The sequence below is a fragment of the Drosophila novamexicana genome, unplaced genomic scaffold (genome assembly GCF_003285875.2).
Source record: "Drosophila novamexicana strain 15010-1031.04,08,12 unplaced genomic scaffold, DnovRS2.1 tig00000008-arrow-pilon, whole genome shotgun sequence".
Lineage (NCBI taxonomy): Eukaryota > Metazoa > Arthropoda > Insecta > Diptera > Drosophilidae > Drosophila > Drosophila novamexicana.
Window position 1 is genome coordinate 50,331 of NW_020824765.1, and position 24,012 is coordinate 74,342.

Sequence of the window (24,012 nt, forward strand, 5' to 3'; positions counted from 1 at the left end):
CGCCAAGCCAAAGTAAATGTTGCCTCAAAAGTGGGTGTGAGTTTTTATTAGCTGTTTAAGAGTGGGGCCTTGCCCAATGCTTGATTTATTCTCGATTAATCGATTATTAGTTAATTAGTCAATTATTTTCTATCGTTATGCATTTATTGTTCATATATACAGCTCGATTAATCCAAAATTTGGACTAGGGCGAGCTTTCATTTATTTTGTATTTATTTCAGTAGCAAATAGATTCTGACTAGACGGCATACATTATTTCTTCAATTTGTTCACGTGATTCTTGCACAGTCGATGAATATGCTCACGGTCACGCTGTTAGCTCCAAAAGAGCTTGGCAACATGACTACAAATTTCTTAGCAGCATGTTGCAGAGGCAACATTTAATTGTTGCATGGCAGCTGCGGCTGCAGCAACTTATTCTCCTTTTCTGCCTGCAATTATTGTGCGATTAGAAAGTTTTCCGCTGCCTCATATTGATATACAAATGCCGCCTAAAATTTGCACATATTTTTGCATGTGGAAATGACGTTGCGTCCGCTTTCCAAGTGGGTTAATGGCATATTTATTTATTACCGCCATTTGTCGCGACTTTCCAAGCGTGCTGCACTCACGTGCTTAGTTCTGACCACATCGTACTCATTACTGTCCTACGCTCTCTTTCTCTCTCGGCACAGCTCTGCGTCATAGCAGGCGCACAGCAAACGGCAGCCGGGCATCTGGCTAGGGAGATTGGGAGCTCACACTCACAAGAAACCCTCACACTATGAGTAGGCATATATATACACGAGTACTTCCACTTGGACAATACTTGGCTGGCAAGAAAATTCCGATAAGCGGAGTTGTGTGTGTGCGCGTATGCGGGTGTGTGTGTTATTTTGGCATGTGGGTGAGTGGGTTGAGCTACAGCTGTTTGCTTAAGGTTTGATTGAAGTTGCTTGGACACCCCAAGTAGAGTGTTGAGAAGGCAAAAAGAAACACTTGAATGTTTTTCCCTTCAGATATGCAAAGGTATGTGGAGAGTGTAAGGACAGCTATGTACTTGAAGCTAAAACATCTAAGTTTATCGAGAATTAGGAAACTTCAAATATTTTATGGCATATTAAGCAACAGCTAAGTGAGCAAAGTGGGTAATTTATCCAAAGAGGCTTAAATTATTTTACCTCAGTTAAATTTCATAATTATATGTATTTAAGTTTTATGCGTTAACCTTTAATGCCAAGATTGAAATGCTATGAAGTTTATTATCCAAAAACATATGCATTTATTTATACGAGTAAAGAAAATGCTAACATTAAATTTAGATGCGTGTCATCAAGTCTTCAAGTCCCACACAAAGCATGAACATTCACAGCTCTTATGCTTTGGACTGGCCACATTCAATTTGATTATGTTATGTCCGGCAGCTATTTTAGATTTGATTTTCACACACATTTTCTGCTGCTCGTCCGCTCTTTGCTGCACTCCCTGTCGCCTCGAGTATTTTTCATATTTTAATTTAAATTAGAGTTAGAGAGAGTGAGTGGTTGAGCATGTCAGATTGGGGGAGAGAAGTAGACCCACTCACACTCGGACACCCATGTTCGCAGAGATGCGATGCTAGCACTCACTAACAGACAGCTCTGATACATATAACCCATTCAGACACTTGCTCAAACCCACTCAGACCCTTCAGAGCCAGATACTCATTCTGCGCTTAACGCGCTGATGTATGCTAATGAGCCGCATTGTGCCGGGTCCGGGAGTTGAGTCTCTAACTGGGGGCCCGTCCATAAATATGCATAATGCAATTAACAACCAAATGTAATTGCGAGCAAGCAACGAAAAAAGAAATATGCAGAGAGAAAAATACAAAATAATGCAGAAGCTGAGGCAGGCAGTGACAAACCACCCGCCTGACAGTGACAGTGACAGTGACTGCAATACAGTGACTGCGACTCGTCAGCTGTCACATAGCGCCAGCAGCTGTGACTGGATGCCGGCGCTTTTGCATGTGCCGCTGCTGCTGCTGCTGCTGCTGCTGTACAACTTTCCAGGCTCTTAACCTGTTCGAGCGCACATTTTAATTAGGCTATTAAACAATTGCAGAACGCATGTTAGCTGCCTTTCCAGGCCCCAGCCCACCGCACCACCCCTTCTAGGCACCCTGTAAACCAGTTGGCCACTTGGCTCTTAGTTCCGTCTCAAATGGCTGCGAATCTGTGCCAAATTTCGCATAAGAAAAAAATTCAACAATTCACAGCCGAAAAAAAAATATACGAAAAGGCAAATAAACCGTTGCGTGCTTTAAAGCCTGGCCAGCAACTTAAGATCTCTGTCTCCATTACCAGTGTCTCAGTCCTTGTCTATGTCTATGTCTCTGTCTCAGTCTCCGTCCCTGTCTGTCTCCGGTTGCCTGTTAGCCTTTTTGGTAAGTTTGGCTGATTGGGCGCGCGTTTTGGCTTGTTTTGCATTTCACTGCAAGACTTTGTCTCTTGGCTGCGTAATAAAATGTATTTTAATTTGGCTAAATGTTCAATTAAATCTAAACATGCGCAGTTTGTTGTTAGCCGTTTGTTATTACTGTTGTTGTTACTGTTGCTGTTCACTGTCGGTGCGTAGAACTCAAGCCAAGCAACGGAGCCAATATATTAATACTTAAATCAGCAGCAACCAGGAGAGAATAAATCGAAACTTACAACAGTATAAAGATATTCACATTCAAAATTTTGAGAGTTTAAAAGAAAAAGTTCGATCCGTTTGCATGTGAAAATCTTGAAGAATACACAAAGGGAAGCGACTGTCTAGTTGCTGTTAATCAAACAAATGCATTGATTTTAAGCTCACACATATCATTGTAAACAAAATCTTCAAAATCTATTGTTGTTTTAAATAATTCACTAACAACAGGCAATAAGACGAAGAGACGATCTAAATCTAGCAACAAGATTAGCTAGTTCTAATGGCGGGCACCTCCATTCTGGCTACGATCTGTGCGGAGCGCCTGACCAAGTTCCTAACGCGTTACTCTAAGGCGCAGACGGGCAACTTGCGCAGCAGCATTCCAGTGGCATCGATTAAGCCAAATGTTGCACCACCCACCGTACGAGTAGTTCCCGTCGAGCGCAAGTATTCGCTGTGCCAGTCGGTAGAAAATCAATTTCAAATGCCGCTCCTGGAAAGGCCCAAGCCTTTAGACAACCTCTACGGTTTTATAAAGGGGCAGGGCAAGTCTCAACAAAGAGACGCCAATTCGGACGCGAGACCCAGAGTCAGCGGCCTGCAAAGATCGCAGCTGTTGGCCGACTTTCATGGATTTGACGCATCAGAAATGCTCTGCAATGGACGCCCTGTTTTTTGCGGTCTAGGTCAGCAATTTTTCGATCAGACCTTGACCAAAACGAAGGCTCGCTATCAGGTCCTGGCCAAGTATGCCAATGTTCTACTTAATTCCAAGCCGCAAATACGCCCAATCTTTTAATTATCCCTCCACCGTGCCATTGGGTCCAAAGTACTTCTTTGTATTTCGTCTTTAATCTGTAGTATGCAGCAACGTGATCCTTCTTCCTCTTTCGGCTGTAGTCCCATTGCTTTCACAATATTTTATTGTGAATAAACAACAGTCGACTGTGGCAGAAGGACCCCGCTGCTTTATATCCCAACAAATAAACAACTATTCTCGTTAAGGTTGAATCTTTCATTAAGCTCGTAAGGCTTGTGTAGGGGAACCAAATTGGAACTCCATTCAAGATTGGATGGTCAATGATACGTCTGGGCCTTTACGAACCCCCACATGTTAGCCTGGCTAGGTAACTCAGAGAAAACAATTTGTGAAAACAATCGTTCAAAAAATATTTCCGGCATTTATAACAGTTTTTGGATAAGCTTTCGGTAATGTCAATTAAATTTTAAATTTATTCCTTTTGTTAATAAGCGTAAGCTAATCTCTACAATGCTAAGGAATGCGGTCACGGGTGTTACCGTTCGGTCAATAACGCGATGTCAGCCGAAACATATACCCAAGATCCATTTCCATTGCACTAACAGGTTGCGAGAAAAATATAATCCCCGTCGCCCGCTGGACTGCCCAGTATCAAATACTGAAGATTGCAAAACCTTTCTCTCAAAGCCATGTCGCCCAACGGATCCTCCAGTGCGGCCATGCAGCGAGCAGGATTGTCCAGAAAAACGAAATGAGTCCTGTTGCGCGAGTAAGCGAATTTCGAATAACATTTGTGAAAAGCCTGTCAAGGCATCAGAGTTTAAAAGGAAGCCGGACAAGTTTATATCGATGTGGGAAAAGAAAGTAAGTAAGGAGCGGGCAGGGAATCTCGTATGGGATTATCCACCCGAGTGTTGCCCCATGTGCCCGGATATTCCCTTTGACGTGATGTACTATCGACCATCGAACAAGTGTCGTCAGTTTCAGCGTACGTGGTGGGAATGCTGTCCTCGAATGGTGCCCAAGCGCGTCTGCTGCTGGTGCGATTCCATTCCGCCCGAGATATCACGGCGTTGCTTGCCTCTCTGTCCGCGTACCAGTTGCATGCAGGGCCGTGACAAAAAACGTATGGACTGCGTCAACCAGAAGGCCAAGGGCTGCCCTCGGCAAACCATGCCGTGCTGTCGCGCGTCCCGCATACCGCCTAACTGCCAATTAACTCGTGAACCGACCGACTGTGTGAAGACCAAATGCCCCTTCCCTAGTTACTCCGAATGCGATCGCATGGACCCTGCTGTAGTAGCCGAACGTCCTCGGGAGTGCGGTTGCTCAAGCTTGATATCAATATGTGAAGCCTACCGCTTTCAGAACAGAAAGGAAAGGATTTCCCAAAAATACTGCTTTTGCCCCACTTGCGAATAAATTAAGTCCACTTAAACTATACTGTATTATTTCCTCTCCGATGCTAAATATGCAGTATAGTTTAGAAGGATTTTCTATATATTTAAGGCCTGGGGCAAAATGCTCAAGTGTGCAATTCAGAAAAGATATTAACAATATAAATGTTCTAATACAAACATTATCTTTATTTTATTATGCAGTTATTCTCTTAAGTGTGTTATAAATTTCAAGCGATATCTATATTGAATTTTTCTAGAATTCTATAACCTCCCTCGGTTCGGTCATTAGCGAAAGAATCTTCCATTCTTCCGCTTGCGAACAACTTGTTTTAGAATTTCACCCGAAGCCTTGTTGACTTCCTGAAGTGCTTGCGTTTGTCGATGATGGTTTGTTTTCCAGTTTTGGTTACATTTTTACTCACGCGTCGCAATAGCTCCTTTAGTTTCTGTATACTGGATTAAGACAAGATTCCGTTTTAAGTTTTTCCCCTTAATCCAAGCAGCCCCTGACAGTTACATTATTTAATAGAATAATTTTCTTGTACTAGTCTACTGTAGCTCTTGAACTTTACAAATTATCGTAAGCTCTTAACTTATCTTTGGAAATTCTAAATTTTCGGCACCAAAATTTATATACAAATATTATCAGCGCTTGTCTATGAACTACAGCCGCTGTGATGTCCCGTCTGTTTGGGATAACTTATTATGTACGCTCATTATGTCGTTGCACCCTAGCCCCGCCCTCATGGATGCCTGTCAGACGGTGTAGTACCTCAGAGCAAAGTCCGCCGTTGGATGGGGAAGTTCTGAGCGCTGAGGGCTTATCTCATCTCAATGAACATCAGAATGCGAACAGGATCGAATTCCCACATAATGAAAATGCTGTACCGAAGGAAACGTATAGTAACAACAGCAATGAAACATACCAGGACCTAAGTAACGAAGATCTGAACGCTGGAAGTAATCTAAGCAAACAGAATAGTAGCATGAATGCTTACAGTGACCAGCTCGGACAAACTAATGAATCTGAGTATGATCAGGATGGACAGCTTCACAGCTCGGTGCTATCAGATTTTCCAGATGAATTAACCGAGACTTGGAGTGAACAGAAAATGGATCCGGAGCTGGAAAGAAATGTGAAGTCTATAATACAGCTGTGCGGAACGCGAGATGCCGAAATAACAGACGATAATTGCATCGGGGTCGAAGAATTCCATGTGCCATTCATAAATAAAATGAATTTTGATTCCGGCGAGATGTTGGACGAATACATAAGCCAACAAGTCGAATCTGATGGTTCAGTTCGTAATCCCTTGCAAGACAGTGCAGATAATGCATATTCAATAGATGCCTCTCAGAAGAACTTGCAGTCAAACATTAACCAGAGCCCTATCTCTACAGATAATTACGAGGCAGATGGCGAAATTCTTGGCTTAAGCCCAGGCAAGAATCGGAATGTGGACCTGCTTGATATCCATGGCTATAAGAGTGCCCAAGTCTACAATAGCATGAAATACTCTGGCTGTAGGTCGCGGCACTGGATGGGCCAATCTGAATACTGTGAGGCTCCATGCCGAATTGATGGATTACATGACGGCAAGCTGAAAATTCTGCATCAAAAAGAAAATCTTAGGCGCTTGTCTAATAAAACTCCACATGATTCCCGTAGCCAAAACGACGGTTTCTATCAATCAAAGAACCCGGAGCCTTATCAGCAGAAGGGCAGAGACGACAGTACCATACCCTCTTATAAGCCCTTTCGAACTATTGAGGTGCCGATAACAGTTCCAGACGCAAAGGAAGCGGCAAAAGCAACTAAAAAATCTGAACATCCAGAGAACGTTAAGTACGAAGGAGTTAATCAAGATGCTGACCTCGATAAGATTAAAAAAGCTGGCAAAACTGAAATTGAGACAAATATGGAAGATCCCGATTCAAGGCAACTGATGCGTTATGCCCTTCTGCGAGCACTTCACAGACTGGATTCTGGGACCGGTTATTTTTCGGCTAAAATTACTATCACAGAGCCCTAGAAAGTTTTCAAGTCGTGTAATTGGATATAATTTTGCATTACGTACAAATAAAATAAAATTCTAGCTGATATGTCCTTTATTTGACTTCAACGAGTATACAGCAGCTGACGCGTTCTTTAACGAAACACTGTAGCTTATCCTTGCTAGGAGGATGGGTCCACAGTGTTGTTAAGGTACCGCTGCTGGCCTATATCACATTTGTCAAATTGAATGATCCAAGGCTCGTATGTGGATCTTCTGTAAAATTTTGTCTTGGGTTAAGCCTACGCCTTTGTGTGTCCGTAAAACGCTTTCCGTTCAAAGTGTGTGAGGCTTTTGCAAATTACGTTCTAGAACAATCAATGATGAAAGACCATGGGGTATATCTTCATTGACTGCTCGAGATCGTGGCTGGACTAGCAGTAAAAATTTTTCAATCCACTAAGTTCTCGTTTGTGCAACATTCGCCAGATTTCGCACCTGCTAATGGGCTCTTCGTGGCACTGTCGAGCTCGCAGTGGTTGGTACCTCGGGCGTTGTTCCGAGAAACAAGGATACGGAGTTCGTAGCCTTCTACACTTGCTGAGCCTCTTATGAACACGGCAGCTGTTATTACAGCGCGCTGGCTTACAGCACGGCCAATGTATCTTGGGGCAGCGATACACAGATTCAGCCCCTCGATTCTTGCAAATGTGTCGCATGCGTGAGTAGTCAAACATACAGGTCGTTTGGGGACAGCGCTCCTTGTTGCGCTTATGCACCTCCGGCGGACTAATGCCATCCAGGCAACAGACCTTCTTTAAACGTTCCTTCACTGGCGGACATTCAACCCACGTGCGCTGATAGCATCTACACTTAACCGACGGCTTGTAATAGATTTCATCAAAGCGCGGTAACATTCCTTTACAGTAGCGTTGCTCATGTGTCTGACACTGTATCTCCCACATAGAACGGAACGGCGGACACTCTTCCTTCTTCATCTTCTTCCGTATTGGATAGACCCCCACACAGGGATGCTGATGGGCCGTGCGTAAAACGCAGCACGGCGGTTCCAACAATTTTTCTCGCTTCAGCCTCTCTAGATCAAGCATGTGCTTGTCAAAGGGGAGCTCAAGTTCCAGAATATCACGGGACGGCGTGCATTTATCTTTCACGTAGTGGCAAAGCAGATCGGGGGGCTGGCAGGGTGGATCAGGAAATGTGGGTGAAAATTTAGCTAAATTGCGAGAGCTAGATAAACCACCACGCACGCTCCAGAGGCACCTGGCTGGTGACAATAAACGAGCCAATTTAGATTTTAGTACCATTTCCGAATATAAATTTAGAATTTGGAGTTATTTTTGATAGCAAATGCCGAATATTGTATCAAAAGAATCGAATGACTAGATCTGTGGAAATCAGCATAACCTGTTAACCCACTCAGCAAGCGTTTCGCCCAGAATTATCGCAAGCCTTCTTGTTGGTCTCTAGCCTATAGGGCGTCCACGATTCTTAAATGGACAGTAACCAACTATAGCTTCAGTGCACTTCTTAATCAAACTTGTGTTGCGATGATGCACACTCCATAAGTCGCAGAGAGAGGGTGCCAATTTGCAGCCGCACTCTGTGTTACAGTAACCCTCTATGGAGTCTTTTTTACACTCGGAAAAGCTTGGAAATGGGGCCTCTACCTTCTCGCACTTTTTGGGTCCTTTGATTATTTTGCATTTCCTTTTCAGCGTCACATCCCTGTGACACTTCGACTTGCACTCCTTGTCAAGTATGTACAAATACTTTTCGATCGTAGTCATTGGTGGCCGTGGTGGTGGCCTCTGGCGTCGACAAATAGGCGGATAATACTCCGGATCAGGGCAACAGGTCTTTTTTGGGTGCAGCCAAATAAGTGGACACTCGGGCCATGTGCGCTGATAACGACGATTCTTGTTTGATGGTTTATAGTAGCACATATCATGCTTGATTAGGCCACAATCAACCTCTGCGGGTCTTAAGATGTGAAACAATTGCATGGGGTATTCACCAAACGACACATACTCCTCATCGACTCGCTTGTAACATTTATTCGGAATTTTAATGGGCTTGCATTTAAATTTACCATCTAAGCATTTATACGTTTCAGCGTCGTGCATTTTACAGCACTTTTTAGAACTGGCGTCGTAGTTGCCCCAGTTGTAGGCTCGTTGTGGATGGAATACCAGAGTTTTAGTCAATACTCCTGGACGCTGCAACAGCTTTGATGTTAATAGCGGCTTAGAAGGCATTATTTTGAAATTTGAAAATAATTTTCAGGTTTGCCGAAAAGGAAATCAAAGACTGAATATAGAGTAAGCTATGAAATACAAAGAATTTGAATTATATTACAATAGAAGTTGCTCGGATTCGCTAGCCTCAACAAATTAATGTTGAAAATTTACATCCAACGGCCCCGTAGTCCTTGTTGTGGTTAAAAGGAAGCTCCTTACCGCCCACGTTACTGTTCATATAAGTCAGCTCGCGCTAATCGGGCAAAGGAATTAGCTCTTTTGATTTACTCAAAACACATTGTTTTTTATTTTAAATTTAAAAAAGTGTTTCTATGTTCCGTCTGTTCAGGGGCTTGAGCCCTTCTCTACTGCGGACGCTTAGTCAACTGCTATACTATATTGACTGACCAAAGACGAAAATAAAATATATTGTCAAGGGAAACATAATTATTAGTATTAGCTTTGCATTACTTTCCACTTAATTGTTGTTTTTTAATCTTTTCTTGTATTTCTTTGTGAGTATCAAATTCAATAAGTTGAACCGGCGACTTCTTGATTGGACACCTAAACCAATCAGTCTACTTACATAACGATTTCTAAGCTCAATTGTATGGCTGACTTATTTTAGTTTTTTGTAAAAACTGACCCAATTATAAGAGGACACTTCAGCTCATCCGCCTTGTGCTATGCCTTGGTTGCGGTTCAGTCAGTCAGGACACTAGATGACATGAGATATGTGAACTATTAACTTACGGAATAGCTGTCAAATAAACTATACGAATTATTATCCTTTTCTTATATTTGATAAATTCTGATATTATATTAAATATAATTAGTCTGCCATAAATAACGAACATCCTACTACGTTTGACAAATATTCCTTGTCCGTATATCGTAAGATCTATTATTTACCTTGATGTACCCAGTAACACATTTGAAAAACATGCATACTAAACAAAATCGTAGATTACATACTTATAGGCACTCAACATAGGGTGCGCACCTTAAGCCGTGTCGTGCTCCTTCTTACGTCAGCTCCCCATAAAAAAAATGCATTCTCGAAAATTAATTTTTATTATCCACCTTCAAAGAGGATTTTCAATTAGTGGTGAAAATTGCAGAATTTTGTTTAAGAACCTATATACCAATTTTGACTTCTCTCGGATATCGAAAACGGGATTTACAAGCTCCTTCTGCATTCCTTGCGCTATTTTTGTCGACAGTTCTTTTAGTCAATTTGATTACTGTCTATCGGATTTGTGTTGCTGAGCAACATATTATTTATGGCACTTTGATATGAAATATTTATGAGTCATTTAACTGGATACGTTATCTTATGGTCCGATTTGTCTAGGATTTCTTGTTGCGGAAGTATTCCCAAACTTTGCACATTGGTGGAGTCTTATAGCAGTTGCATTCGATAGGTGGAGTGATCGGCAATGGATCTATGAGACACTCTGAAAAAGCAGGATACTTCGTTAAACGCTTGTGGCACTTTTTTGGCCCTCTGGCGCCCTTCTTGCACGTAGGTGGAACAGCACCCGACTTACAAAACGGCATTGTTAAACGTGGACATAACTTTTTTTCTGGCCGTTTGCAGACCTGTAGTTTTAAATGTGGGGATCCTAGGGCACAGGGTGGCTTTTCACAGGCCGAAATCTTTTGTGTGCGCTCAAACTTGCGCCGCTCGTGTGTAACGGGCTCGGAGACGCACTGCAACTTAGCCTTGCGCTGTTTTACCACACAATTATTCCAAGTGCGTGGATACTTGCGCTTCAGCTTGTCGGACGGCTTATAGTGGGTCAAATCAAGACGAGGAGCATCCCATGCACAGGGGTTTCCTAGACACTTCTTGCTTGCATCAATGAAAGTATCCAGCAAAAACTCTGGATCAGTACGGCACTTGTACTCCGTACGACGAAGTGCTTGCCAGCATGGATCCTTGTTTATTAAGCGATCAGGCTCTTCCATTTTCTTGATGTCTTCTCGGACCGGAGATATTTTGTACGACCCTGCGCAATCTTCACAAGACTCTGATTTATACAAAGTATCCAAGCCACGCTTGGAGATTAGGAGGTTCGAAGAGCCAATGGTAGAAACAAGTTCTGGTTTCTGCGAAGGTGGACTCCTCTGTACCATCACCAGCTGCAGCTGAGAAAAGCCCTTTCTCAGGAACTGCATTTCAAAGAAATTTTGTACCCAAACGCGTTGAACTATTAAAAAAAATATTTTTTATTGCTGAACGATTTTCATATTTCTTACGGAATGATACTGCCTTCAGTAAATCTAAATTAAAACTGAAAATTTTTGAAAAGAACAAATAAACATCAGAATAGAATAAATCTTGTTTGAGTCAGGCACAATCTCATACATGTGGAGAAGTTGTGTTGAGGTTTCATTCCCAAAAAGTCACGTGAAATTTGATGATATATGTGTTCCTGAATGGTATATATGCCAAGACGCAAGAAGAGGGTGGTATAAAAAAAAGTAATCGACGCGGCTCGTCGCCGTGCGCCTTCCCCGTTCGGTTTCGTAGCTGAGCAACTGATGTAACCCTCTCATACATATGTTTACCAACTTTTAATCGGCTATGACATCGTCCCCATTAAGTATATATATTTCTGACCTGTATCAACTGCCTTGGCGACCGCTTGTCCCGGATTCACAGCAATCCTGTAACCTTCCAAAGGTCCGACTTTCTGTTGCTAATATAACATTGCTAATATAACATATCTCACAACCGGTCGGATCGGACCGGATCTAAATGAGAAACCCATAAATAACTTCTAAAACATGTCGAATTTGATATTCTCAAATTGCTCTAAGTTTAATTTTTGGCGTAGATATTCCTAGTTATAAGACCTTTTAAAAGGTATGTGGCTCAGCATATTTTATTATTGACATTAATATTTTAAAGTAATTTTATCCGTCATTTAACTGAATTCATCTAGGATTTCTTGTTACGGAAGTATTCCCAAATACTGCACATTGACGGGGTCTTGAGGCATTTGCATTCGACGGGTGGTGCTGTCGGTAACGGATCTATAAGGCACTCTGAGAATGCAGGGTACTTGGTTAAACGCTTGCGGCACTTTGATGGCTTTCTGCCGCTAGTTTTGCATTTGGGTGGAACAACGCTTGTCTTACAAAATGGCATTGTTAAACGTGGACACGTCGTTTTTTCTGGAGGTCTGCAGATCTGTAGCTTTAAATGAGGGGCACCTAAAGCGCAGGCGTCCGCTTCACAGGTCGATGTCTTGTGTATACGTTGGAACTTGCGACGCTCGTGTGGAACGGGCTTCCAGGCACACTGCATCTTAACTTTGCGCCGCTTCACCACACACTTAATCCAAGTGCGTGGATACTTGCGCTTTAATTTGTCGGACGGCCTGTAGTAGGTTAAATCAGCACGGGGTACATCCCATGCACAGGGGTCCTGGAGACATTTCTTCTTTGCATCAATGAATGCATCCAGCAAAAACTCGGGATCAGTGCGGCACTTGTACTCCGTACGACGAAGTGATTGCCAGCATGGATCCTTGTTTTTAAAGGGATCTGGCTTTTCCATCTTCTTAAGGTCAGTTCGGGCTGGAGATATTCTGTATGACTCTGCGCAATCTTCACATGACTCTGCACCATACAATGTGTCCAAGCAACGATTGGAGCTTAGTACGTTCGAAGAGCCAATGGCCGAAAGAAGCCCTGGGCTCTGCGAATGTGGACACCTCTGTATTACCGCCATCGGCAACTGAGAAAAGTTCTTTCTCAAAGACCGCATCGTCAATTTAGATTTGTTAGAGAATACAATTTTCGAAGAAATTTTATACCCAAACGTGTGATTAACCAAAAATATTTTGTTACTGAACGATTTTCATTTTTATTTTTCCGGAATGATCATAACTCCAGAAAATCTAGCTAAAAACTAAATAATGTTGTATGGAACACATGACCATCTCCCGATAAATTTTAAGTAAAAGTCATAGCCAACCTGATGAAGTTTTTCTTAATATCAATGATAATACTTTGATGTTTATTTTGCTTGATATTACCCCATACTTTTTATAATGTAGTAGAAATGATTTTTGGTTGCAAATGCATGGAACAGAAAAAGACTTTTTCGACCGCATTAAATACACATACAACCGTTTATATCCGAGTCGATCCAATTCGTCGGCCATTCTGTCCGTCGCTTCATTCTAGGAACACATTTGAAAATACAAAGTTCTGAGATTGTCATGGATAGTTAAATCTTTCTTATGGGCCTATTTTGGTAAATGGGCTGTGAGAGAAACTATAAATACAAAAACCATTGAAATAATGCCTCACAATATGTGCTAAATGTCTGGCCTAGAGCCTTCGTTTAAACCGATTTTATATGCAGCTTTAATGCAATCAATGCCCAGCTAGCATAATTCCCTTTTTTTAAATAACAACCTCATTATATTTTCTCGAATTATTTATAATCATATTTAATCGTATCTTAAACAGTAACACGTCGGAAGAAAAGGGGTGGGTGAGTCCGAGAGTATCGATTGCAGGCAACACACTCATATTTAACCATGTTCTTGTCCTGGTCATCCGATTTTCTGAACTCCGCGGGCTTTCTGAACTTGACGGATGACATAGTTTCATGGGCCAGTTTTGGCTGTGTTGCCACACAGCTGGGTTGAAGCGAGTGTAACGGTTCAAAACTCTTCATATCTTCAAAATCAGCCCAAGTACGCACATAAAATCGGTCCTTTAGTTTTTTCGGTCTGTAGTGGATGTAATCGAAGCGGCTCTCGCCCAAAAGCTCATGTACAGATTCAACCGGCTCTTGAACGCAGACTGCCTTGTGGTTATCTTCTTTCGCCACACCTTGAACCACATCCTCTCTAGACAACCAATTTTGACTGAATAAGTGGCGCTCACGAGAGCGCGGTCGATAAAAATTTTGATCGTAGCTGGAATGTCGCTTTTTTTGGGGCGCTTCAGATTGGCGGGCTTGCTTGCGAAGGTCCCAGCATTTATTATCCAGTATAGACGAGTTGGCAGCTAGATGAAGGCTCAACTCTCCATTTTTTAATAGTCGCCAGAATTGTTTTAATGTTTGCATATTCGCTTTTAGAATTTAGACACAACAAGAATTTATATTATTCTTTTATTTTTTCCCCCAAATTTCAGTTTTAAAATAAAATTGTGTAACAGACCCAATCATGTAATAAAAGGTTATAATTTGTAAAACACATATATTTGATATAAACCCAAGATACCTAGGGTTACTTCGTTTTCAATTTGAAAAAGTCTTCAATTTGAAAGTAATGGCAGCATATGATGAATGTTTATTGATTTTCCAAGAGCGGAAAACGAAAAGCTATAATATATATTCTATTGGCAAGAGAATATCTCCAATAAAATTTTTCAAAAAATCTCCCTTCTTTCACCAACTAGGACGTTCACATTCATTTAACTTTGAATAATTTGCAGTTTTATTTTTACTATTAGCTTAAATCATTTGTCCGGCTTTAGGCAATCGCATTCGCTGGGTGACTTCGGCGGAGTTGGCTCTTTTCTACACTCTGAAAAGCTAGGGTAAGGAGCAGACGTTTTCTTGCAGTCCTGGGGCTTGCGTGTGCGTTTACAGCTAGGCTTGGCCTTGTTTTTGGAGTCGCACTTGGCTGCCTTGTCGCCACATGAGGCATCCTTACTAAACAATCGAGGAGCAATTGCGACTGGCCGTGCAGTGTGTCGCAATGTCAAATGCAAATGCCAAGCCATTTCTCGAAGCATTATTGAATTTTGTGTTAATAATTTCTGGGAATAATTTCTATTTTAAGAGCACGTCTGTAGAATTTTAAGCACTGACAGAAAATAGACGGCAACCATGATAAAATATCGAAAGGGTATCTGATAAAAATTTGCATTTGCGTTTATTAAGCATGAAGCTATTTTAAATTTCAGTTTCTTGCAATAAATTGAATAATTGTAAGTATTATTTGCACAATCCGTTGCGAGTATTTCATACTAGAACTCGTGCTCGTCGGGCATCTTGCAACTCAAGCTAAGCCTTAAGCTTCGCCACAACTTTGGGTTGGCTGTTGTCCCCTTGCAACGCGTCGACGTAATACCGCCCATGCATCGCACAAGGCAAAGGCACTCAGGCATTTACATTCTGCCGGCGGTAATGGTATCGCGGCATCCTTTTGGCACTCGGAAAAGCTGGGATAGGGCGTCTTGCGCTTTTCGCATTGGCCAGGAGTGGGGAAGGCAGCACGACACTTGGGTGGTCTGCGACCAACTTTGCAGCAAGGAGCTTTGACGTACACGCATGTATCTTTTGCTAATAAGGCGATACAAGACTTCGCTACCTGCGGAACAGCAACCACCTTGGCGTGCTTGCGACGCTCTATCTTGGGGCGCACCATTCTTTCATAGAGACAAACTTTTCTTGGTTTGACAAGAAGGCGTGGACATTCGTTCCAAGTCACCTGGTATTTGCGCTTCTTCTTATCTGAAATGCGATAATACTTCATGTCGTAGCGAAGGTCCAAAGTACATATGTCCGGTTCACAATTCTCTATCTTCCACATTGACACCAGGGGAGGACGGGTAACCTTCGGCTTGGGAACGTACATCTCAGTGGGCTTTAAGCCACAGGTGTATTCGTTTAGCACAAGACCGCACTTGGAGGCAGTTACTGGCTTACACTCTTCTTTGTCCGAATAATGGCGTACTGGTCGGCTTGTCAGGCTAGGCGATCCCAGCCGAGCCACCGAGATGATGTTGCCTACGCCACATCTTTTGGGAAATCGGAGCATTCTGAATATTTTCTCGCAATGAAAATTTTAAACGAATTTTAATTTTTTTTTAATTTAGAAAACCGAAAATCCTAAATAAATTTTTGAAATTCCAAAAGATCTATCCAACGAACACTCGTAACACAACTAATCCCCGGGCAAAGCAAACCCCTTTAGCTTACCAAAAGCAAGGGCTCCTTTGATGTTGTGCTGTTTGACATAGCTATTTTAACTTAACCATATTAATCTAGTGCCTTGTAATACTTTCGATTATTTAATATTTATTTCATGACAAAGTACCAACTTATGTACTGAACTTAAAGATACAAGACTATGCAATCATAGCTAGAAAATTGGTTTCAATATTGGTGCATTAAAAAATAACAAGCAACTAGGTCGCTGATAACCACCTCAGGAATTTTGCTCGTCGTCAGACGATTCTTTCAAGTGAAGTGAAATTACGAATGCTCTTGTCGCGAGTTCATACATAAGAGACACTCTGAACCCGGCCCGAAATAAATTTTACAAAAAATCTTTTGCTCTCAGCCCAACAATATTAGTAATATGGCTATTTATATATATATTTTTTTTGGGTCTAGTGTGATTTTAATAAAAAATTGCATGGACTTTAAAATACATTTTATTCAAGTGTGGGGTTCTTCGGATAAGGTATCTTAATTATGTACACCCTATAAAACCTTAATACCCAGATTACCCAATTTATCTATAGAACCTCCGATATCCGCTCAAAAACAAATGCTGAAAATCTATAGTTTTGATTTTCGGAACAAGAGGAGAATGCAAGATTATTAGGCCTTAAACATTTACACTCCTAATCGATTTACCATCTTATCAATTATCAAGATTTCGGAATCGATTAAATCGTTCAGCGCAATCCATTCGACGGCCCACGTTCAAGGCTTTTTGTCTTTGAGATTAAAGCAGACAGGCGCACCGAAAAGGTTCACCAAATCTATCTGCTTCTGTCCCTTACCTACAATTTGAATAAAGGAATTAATAAAGCAAATAAGGCTTCAATTTAACAATTTATTTATTTTTTTATTTTGTACATCGCATACGATAAGAAATTTGCCGTCAGGAAAGTCTTATTGTCTAGTTGCCGATCCGACAGACAAGCGACCTGCTTTAAGTAAATTATCAGGCAAAAGCACTTTCTCAAAGGGTTTCTTCCTTTCATCCTTTTGCTTTCTGCCAAAAACATTCTCAGTCATAGGCTTCTCTTCTCTTTGCTTTCTGCAGAGGACCTCTCCGACCATTTCAAAGGGTTTTTCATCCTTTTGCTTACGGCAGATAATCTCTGGATTCATATTGACTGGCTTCTCTTCCTTTTGCTTTCTGCCAAAAACATTGACAGTCATAGGCTTCTCTTCCTTTTGTTTTCTGCAGAGGATCTCTTCGATCATTTCAAAGGGTTTTTCTTCCTTTTGCTTGCGGCAGACAATTTCTAGATTCAGGCTGACTGGCTTCTCTTCCTTTTGCTTTCTGCCAAAAACATTCGCAGTCAAAGGCTTCTCTTCTCTTTGCTTTCTGCAGAGGACCTCCCCGACCATTTCAACGGGTTTTTCTTCCTTTTGCTTGCGGCAGATAATCTCTGGATTCATACTGACTGGCTTCTCTTCCTTTTGCTTTCTGCCAAAAACATTGGCAGTCATAGGCTTCTCTTCTTTTTGTTTTCTGCAGAGGATGTCTTTGATGATTTCAAATGGTTTTTCTTCTTTTTGCTTGCGGCAGATAATCTCTGGATTAAGACTGACTGGCTTCTCTTCCTTTTGTTTTCTGCCAAAAACATTGGTAGTCATAGGTTTCTCTTCCTTTTGCTTTCTACAGATGATTTCTGTATTTTTAACGACGGGTTTTTCCTCCTTTTGTTTTCTGCCAATATCCCCATTCGTACCAACGGGCTTTTCTTGCCTTTGTTTTCTGCCAAAGATCAGCCCATCCGTACTGATGGGTTTTTCTTCCCTTTGTTTTCTGCAGAAGATCTGTCTTATAGCCTCTGGCTTTTCGTCCATTTGCTTTCTGCAGAAGATCTCGCCATTTATACTGGTAGGTTTTTCTTCCTTTTGTTTTCTGCAGAAGACTTCTCCACGAACGGTCTTTTGTTCCTTTATCTTGCGGGATAATATTTCTCCACTGGTAAGGATTGGTTTTTCTTCTTTTTGTTTTCGGCAGTAGATTTCTCCATCTATACTGAAGGGTTTTTCTTCTTTTTGCTTTCTGCAGAAGATTTCTCCATCTATACTGACGGGTTTTTCTTCCTTTTGTCTTCTGCCAAACATCTCTCCATTTATTCGAAGGGGTTTTCCTTCCTTTTGTTTCCGGCACAAGATCTCTCCATGCGTATTTAGCGGCTTTTCCTCTTTCTGTTTTCGACAATAGATCTCCCCTTCGAGAATTGGCTCTTTGCTCGTTGGTTTTCTTCCAAAATCCTCCCCGGCGACACTCAATGGTTTTTCTTCCTTTTGCTTCCTAACGGACATCCCACGGTTGAAAGTGCGGGGTTTATTTTCTTTCTCCAAAGGATAGTTACTCAATTGCTTTTCGCTTATGGTGCCTCCAATTGGGAATCCCGCCAACAAGGATCTTTCATTTTCTGTATGCCTCTGTAAGAATCCCTGTCCACCTATCGTCCTCGAACGCAACAGCGCTGTCAATCTTGAGCTGGAGGACATACAACGAACCATGGGGCTTACGACACGAACGCCTTTCGCAATAGACAGCATACCAGACATTTTGTAAGTGTCGAATCAAAAACAAAGTAAAATAAATAAATTTAATTTGGAAGTTATGCCGAAAAGAAAAAAAATTTTAAATTTGTTCTTATTGTGACCAAATCATGTCTGAATCTGACAATGCTACGAAAATGTCTTTCGAACTGTGTGGAAAATCGAATATATGCCTACTTTGATTTGAAAATAGCTAGCTATGGCTGCCATGCAACGTGGCAGCCAAAATCGGACTACCTGAACTCGTGCAAAAGAATCCACTACGCCGCTATAAACTATAAAGAATGATCGTATAAATGTATATGCTCTGCCCGCCGCAAATTAATTTTTTTGCTTAAAATGAATTTTATTAATTGATAAACCGCCAACAGAATAGATTCTATTTAGCAATTTTGGCTACAAAGGAAACCATTTTCAAGCTTTAAAAATGTTGGTAATACCGAAGCCTCTGCCGAGAATTGGAGGAAAACAACAAATATTTAGAATCAGTATTTATTTATTATGAATTCGAATGAATAATGTTCTATTAACGCCTCTGATTTTCAAATAGAGTCTACGATCAATTGATTCTATTAATGCCAATTATACTGTCTGCTACTCTAGCTAAACACCCAGTCAATGTGTAGCCTTGATAACCATCAGTTTGTTAGGGCTTGCAGGGATTCATGCTTATATTGCCGGTAATGAGACGCCTGTTTAGAACCCTGAGCAGCTCGCACATTGGTATTTCATCCCAGCAATGGCATTCGGATCTGCGCCTCTTGCGCAGCTTGGGACGGGAGCACTCCGAGAAGGCTGGATATGGCGCCTTCACCTTTACGCAATCAGAGGGATATCTGATACGTTGGCACTTGACTGGAACACGCACAGGCCTACAGTGGGGCATTGTAAGTTTTGGACATTCCAATTCCTCACACTTTTCGACAGGTGGCTTGCAGGCCGTGCTGGGTCTTTCCTTGGGCTTGCGACGCTCAAAAGGTGGGCGCGCATCCTTGACATGGCAACAGATCTTCTTTGGCTTGATTTCAATAGGTGGACACTCCACCCAGGTGATCTGGTACTTGCGCTTGTTCTTGTCTGATTCTTTGTAGAGACACTTGTCAAAGCCAGGAAACTCTAGCTCCGCGCAATCCATTTCACAGCAATCCTTGCTGAATTTTATAAGGTTGTAGAAGGGAAAAGTTTCTTCAATATTCTCCGCCTTGCGTGCCTTGGGGTGGTCATCGACGCAAGCGTCAGTGTTCTGTTGCGAAATCTTACTTCTCTCCATGCATGTTGGAGTGGGATTGTGGCCCTTCTCCGAAAAGCGTCGAAGCCCAACAGAATTTAGAATCCCCGCTTTTCCTAGCAGGCATCGAGACCTACCAGATACTTGTTTCCACATCGACATTGAGCTTTAAAAATTTGGAACCAAAAAGTGGGAAATTTAAATTTTGAAAATTTTTCCAGAAAGCCGAAAAGGAAAAATTAAAATCAAATTTCAACTGTCGCAGTTGATTGCAGACTGAACGTTTTCAGGCTACACATTCCTACCCAGAAAATCAATGACAGTCATATTAACGTCTGCTTTGATGGTTTTTTTTTTTTTTCAAAAGTAAATAGGGAAAGGTTTTTTACATTATACTAGCGGGTACACCCGGGTCCAGGCTACTTAACAATGTAAATGCAAAACAACAGAAAGGCAAGAGTAAGAGCAGTCAAGTCTCTCATCTGGCATGCAAAGTATCTTTGGGCTTCCTGCTGCGCATGTGCAAATGCACACAATATTGCTCTAGTCAAGCGTGCCTGACTAGCATATACCCTGTACTCCGCTATAAGCTGCCGTAACAAACATTCGAACTTTCTTCGCTGTCTATAGTCCGATCTTAATGAAATGTTTAAGACTTGGGATGAAAATAAAAAAAATATGGTAGTACTTTTAGAGATGAGTTATGGGTTAAAGGGAAATATGCAAAAATTAAAATAAAATAAGAAATAACAATTAAATATGTTAGACGCGATCTTTTGGCTAGGCAGGTCCAAGCTGTAGGCTATCAATTTTTGGGGTATGTATGCTTCCGTGGCCAAAAATTTTAAACCTTATCTTAAAAGACGATTATTGTAGAAGTCTGAAGGAAAGAAAATCAAGGGGCACTGCGTGCCATATTACATTCGCTTTATAGCAAATTACCAATGCAGATATATACACACAAATCAGTTATACTCGGCATCTATCAGCATATGGTCGCAGATACATATATTTGTAGATCGTATATGCATGCGGGCCGCATTTATTTGAGTTCGACTGCCAGCAACGGGCTGAGAGCTTCGAGTTTGATGTACGAGCGCGTCTACCAAATGCATGTGCATAATCAAGAGGGAGACAATCGAAATGAGTGGAATCACATTTAAGCAGCTGCCAAAAGGCAAAGCTCGACTTCAACATAATTGATGGATGGATGGATGGTTGGATGGCTTGGTTGCCTTGGTTACCTGAGATAGTTTGGCTGCCCTCGCTGGCTTGACGACAAAACGTTCTGGCCGCATCCGCAGCTAAATCTTTCGCCTACCTGCCTAAATAATGATGTCGCATTATTTATGCGGCGCTTGATTTGCATAGGCATAGTGGGCCGGAGCTCAACTTGTGCTGCTTGGGCAAGGCAATGCTTTCTTTAATAAATGTTTAATTTATAATTGATTTTCTCTCAGCTCCACATTCACACACACACACACACACACACACACATGCACGAGCGTAAACACATGGACAGAACGCCTTAGCCTTAGCTAAGCCCTATAACTTTTACTCAGCCCACGAGGCAGCTGAACCGCAAAAGGATTTTGCCCGCGCACGAAAACACTTAATTAATTCGCATAGACAGACAGGCTATATGGTGCTTGGCATGGGGGAATCCGGCAGGTCGAGGACACAGCCCACCCAGCTGGTCAGACAGCCACAACTACAACCACTAAACACATACATACACACACACACACACACACACACACACTCACATAATTGAAATAATTAGAAATTAGAATGGAAAATGTATGCAAGTCGAGTTGACGATAACAACGCCCTAGAAATGCGACGCCCACACTCCGAGTGGCCCACCGAGGCATATTTACAGTGTAGCGACGTCGACTGCGGCAGAGCAACTACTATATGATTTAAACTATATATGTTTGTGTGTGTGTGTGAGTGTGTATATATACTTAGTCCCTTTTAAGCAAACCCGCGACAGCAGTCCAAGCCCAGTCGAGCCCAGTCGAGCTGCCATGCGGCAAAAGCCGTTTCGATTTACATTGTAGCACTAGCAATTAGAGATGACACTTGGCATAGCGAATATCGAAAAGTTGATATTAGACGACATATTAAATATTGGCATATGATAGTTTGTGTTATACAGTACATTTTATGTAACATCTTGCCTAATTACTTATTCGGTCAATCATGTGTTTTTATTACATATTCTCTAGGTAATTTATGAAAACAGTGGAAAATGATATGCATCAAATGTGGTATAATATAACTCTATTCAAAATCGATTATTATCAATTCAGATAGCTATTTTAAGCTGGTACTTTGATTTTAAAGAGCTTCTGTTAAATAATTCGAATGAAACACTTTCATATATATGAGCACATACATACAGTGAGAGATGACATTTTCATATAGAGAATATTGATAATTCGATATTTATATGACTGTAAGCATATGTGGATGGACTTAGTATTGTCTTTGTATTGTCCGAATATCGATTGACTGATATATATGGGGCATTTAAATTAAGTAACTGTTATACTCAGAGGTACCTTCTATATAATTATCAAAAAAAAAAAAATTCGATGCTGTAAGTAGCTCATTCCCATGCATTATCGCGCTATCTGGATCTATTTGTATACTGTAATTGCTCAATTAATTGAAAGTTTGCAGTTGGCGATATATCAACCCTGCTGAAACTAATCAGCATATTCGATAACAAAGGGCGCTTCCATTGCCATTTGCTGTAAGCAAAGTCAACGGCAGGACGACGTTAAGGACTACAAATGACGTGGGGATACATTTGCTGCTAATATCCGTTTACGTCTTTAGCTGGAAGAAAATTACAATATTTCGTGTGAGATAGTTTGCCCGACGCGGACAAACTGCACCCGAACACCCACCATGCAGCCCTGTATATAAGCATATAGGATTTATATATACATATATATAATGTATATAAACAGTGAGCTTGAGCTACTTTTGTATCTAATTTAAATTTCACAATTTGGTGAGCAAGAAAAACGCCAAACGAAAAATGAGCTGGGCCTCAGCTTAAGCTAATTTTCTCGAGCTGCGTAGCTGCCGGACTGGGTTGGGTTATACGGGCATGGCTCGGGTTCTCTGCCGGATTAAAGCCCAGCAAGTGGACACAGACAAGGGCCTAACAAGGGGTTTCTGCAGTATGGGGTTTTGGTTTTGTGCTTGTGATGTTGCTTTTTCCTTTACTGCTTAGCCAAATTATATTATGACTTGTTTAAAATTCAAATTTGAAAACACTAAAATCATGTTTTCGATGTCTGGCCGCCGTTGTCCCCCACATTGGGCTGGGACATAGTTTTGGCCAAGGGTTTAAGTAGCGTACGCGGCTGGCAGTTGGCACAGGCTGGGGGCGACATGGGGGTAGCTTGGCATCTTTGCCTTTAAATGCGCCGCTCGCAACTTTAGCAGTGTCTATGTTTCTCTCGGCCGGCTCAAGGCAATGTCCTTTGCGTGTATATCCTCGAAATGGATGTGTGTATAAAAGTATATATGTGCTTATTATATTTACCTTCAGCTAGCCACATAAATTTAACATGGCGCTGTTTACTAATGTGTGCGTGTATATGTGTGTCCTGCATGCCTTTTGAAAATTTGCTTCTAAACAATTTTAATGATTTCATTACTTGAAGCCATGGAAAACTGGCATTAAAATGAGACAATTTCGTAGCATGAAATTAAGTTTAATTAGGGTTGAATTGATTTGCGCTACAGTCAAAATGTAAGGTTGACAAAAACATCTGCATAACAAATTGTGTACGTACACTTTACATTATATTCGATTTATCGTATCTACATGCAAAATCAATGCCAGCTTGCCTGTCCTAACCACTTTCGCAACCAAGTCAATTAGGCTCATTTACAGGCAGACATAAAGTTTTGCGGGCGGGAAACTATTGCACCTGCATAGAAAACTTAACATTATACCTGCATATATCCCTTACCTATCCTTACAATCTAATTAACTGTCATTGTGTTAAAAAGACGCCAAACTGGCAACCAAAACTCGCTACCATCCACACTTCACTTCACTCCCCGCCGCCTGTGGCCTGCCAGCCGAACAATGGCAGGCCCGCAGACCGGCTGTTCGCGTGTCAGTCCTGACGGCAGCCCAAGTCCTGCCGCGTTGCAAGCTCC

At 41.6% G+C, this 24,012-nt stretch overlaps 9 protein-coding genes across 12 annotated transcripts in view; 3 read left to right on the forward strand and 6 right to left on the reverse strand.

The window, feature by feature from the left end:
* The window catches only part of LOC115764454 (myb-like protein I), a 62,348-nt gene that overhangs the window by 11,406 nt on the left and 26,930 nt on the right, over positions 1-24,012 (forward strand). The gene's annotated exons all lie outside the window — the stretch shown is intronic.
* LOC115764453 lies at positions 2,677-3,662 on the forward strand. The gene is made up of 2 exons (XM_030707476.1): positions 2,677-2,833; positions 2,887-3,662. Exon 2 carries the CDS (start codon positions 2,939-2,941, stop codon positions 3,455-3,457), a length of 519 nt encoding a protein of 172 aa, XP_030563336.1. The 5' UTR covers positions 2,677-2,833; positions 2,887-2,938; the 3' UTR covers positions 3,458-3,662.
* LOC115764396 lies at positions 3,834-6,919 on the forward strand. Of its 2 annotated transcripts, XM_030707389.1 has the most exons (2): positions 3,834-4,282; positions 4,400-6,919. In XM_030707389.1, the coding sequence occupies exons 1-2, from the start codon at positions 3,929-3,931 to the stop codon at positions 4,838-4,840; spliced, it is 795 nt and encodes a 264-aa protein (XP_030563249.1). In that variant the 5' UTR covers positions 3,834-3,928; the 3' UTR covers positions 4,841-6,919. The 2 variants fall into 2 exon arrangements, with proteins under 2 accessions (XP_030563249.1, XP_030563239.1); XM_030707379.1 differs by having other exon boundaries at positions 3,835-6,919.
* On the reverse strand, positions 7,006-8,156 carry LOC115764405. Its single transcript, XM_030707402.1, has one exon. It carries the CDS (start codon positions 8,135-8,137, stop codon positions 7,247-7,249), a length of 891 nt encoding a protein of 296 aa, XP_030563262.1. The 5' UTR covers positions 8,138-8,156; the 3' UTR covers positions 7,006-7,246.
* LOC115764431 lies at positions 8,284-9,407 on the reverse strand. Its single transcript, XM_030707436.1, has one exon. It carries the CDS (start codon positions 9,086-9,088, stop codon positions 8,297-8,299), a length of 792 nt encoding a protein of 263 aa, XP_030563296.1. The 5' UTR covers positions 9,089-9,407; the 3' UTR covers positions 8,284-8,296.
* On the reverse strand, positions 10,225-11,367 carry LOC115764423. The gene has a single exon (XM_030707426.1). The coding sequence runs from the start codon at positions 11,249-11,251 to the stop codon at positions 10,421-10,423; it is 831 nt and encodes a 276-aa protein (XP_030563286.1). The 5' UTR covers positions 11,252-11,367; the 3' UTR covers positions 10,225-10,420.
* Positions 11,944-12,983, reverse strand: LOC115764413. Its single transcript, XM_030707414.1, has one exon. It carries the CDS (start codon positions 12,846-12,848, stop codon positions 12,018-12,020), a length of 831 nt encoding a protein of 276 aa, XP_030563274.1. The 5' UTR covers positions 12,849-12,983; the 3' UTR covers positions 11,944-12,017.
* Positions 14,127-15,970, reverse strand: LOC115764438. Its single transcript, XM_030707448.1, has one exon. It carries the CDS (start codon positions 15,865-15,867, stop codon positions 15,118-15,120), a length of 750 nt encoding a protein of 249 aa, XP_030563308.1. The 5' UTR covers positions 15,868-15,970; the 3' UTR covers positions 14,127-15,117.
* Positions 19,072-20,060, reverse strand: LOC115764447. The gene has a single exon (XM_030707460.1). It carries the CDS (start codon positions 19,981-19,983, stop codon positions 19,240-19,242), a length of 744 nt encoding a protein of 247 aa, XP_030563320.1. The 5' UTR covers positions 19,984-20,060; the 3' UTR covers positions 19,072-19,239.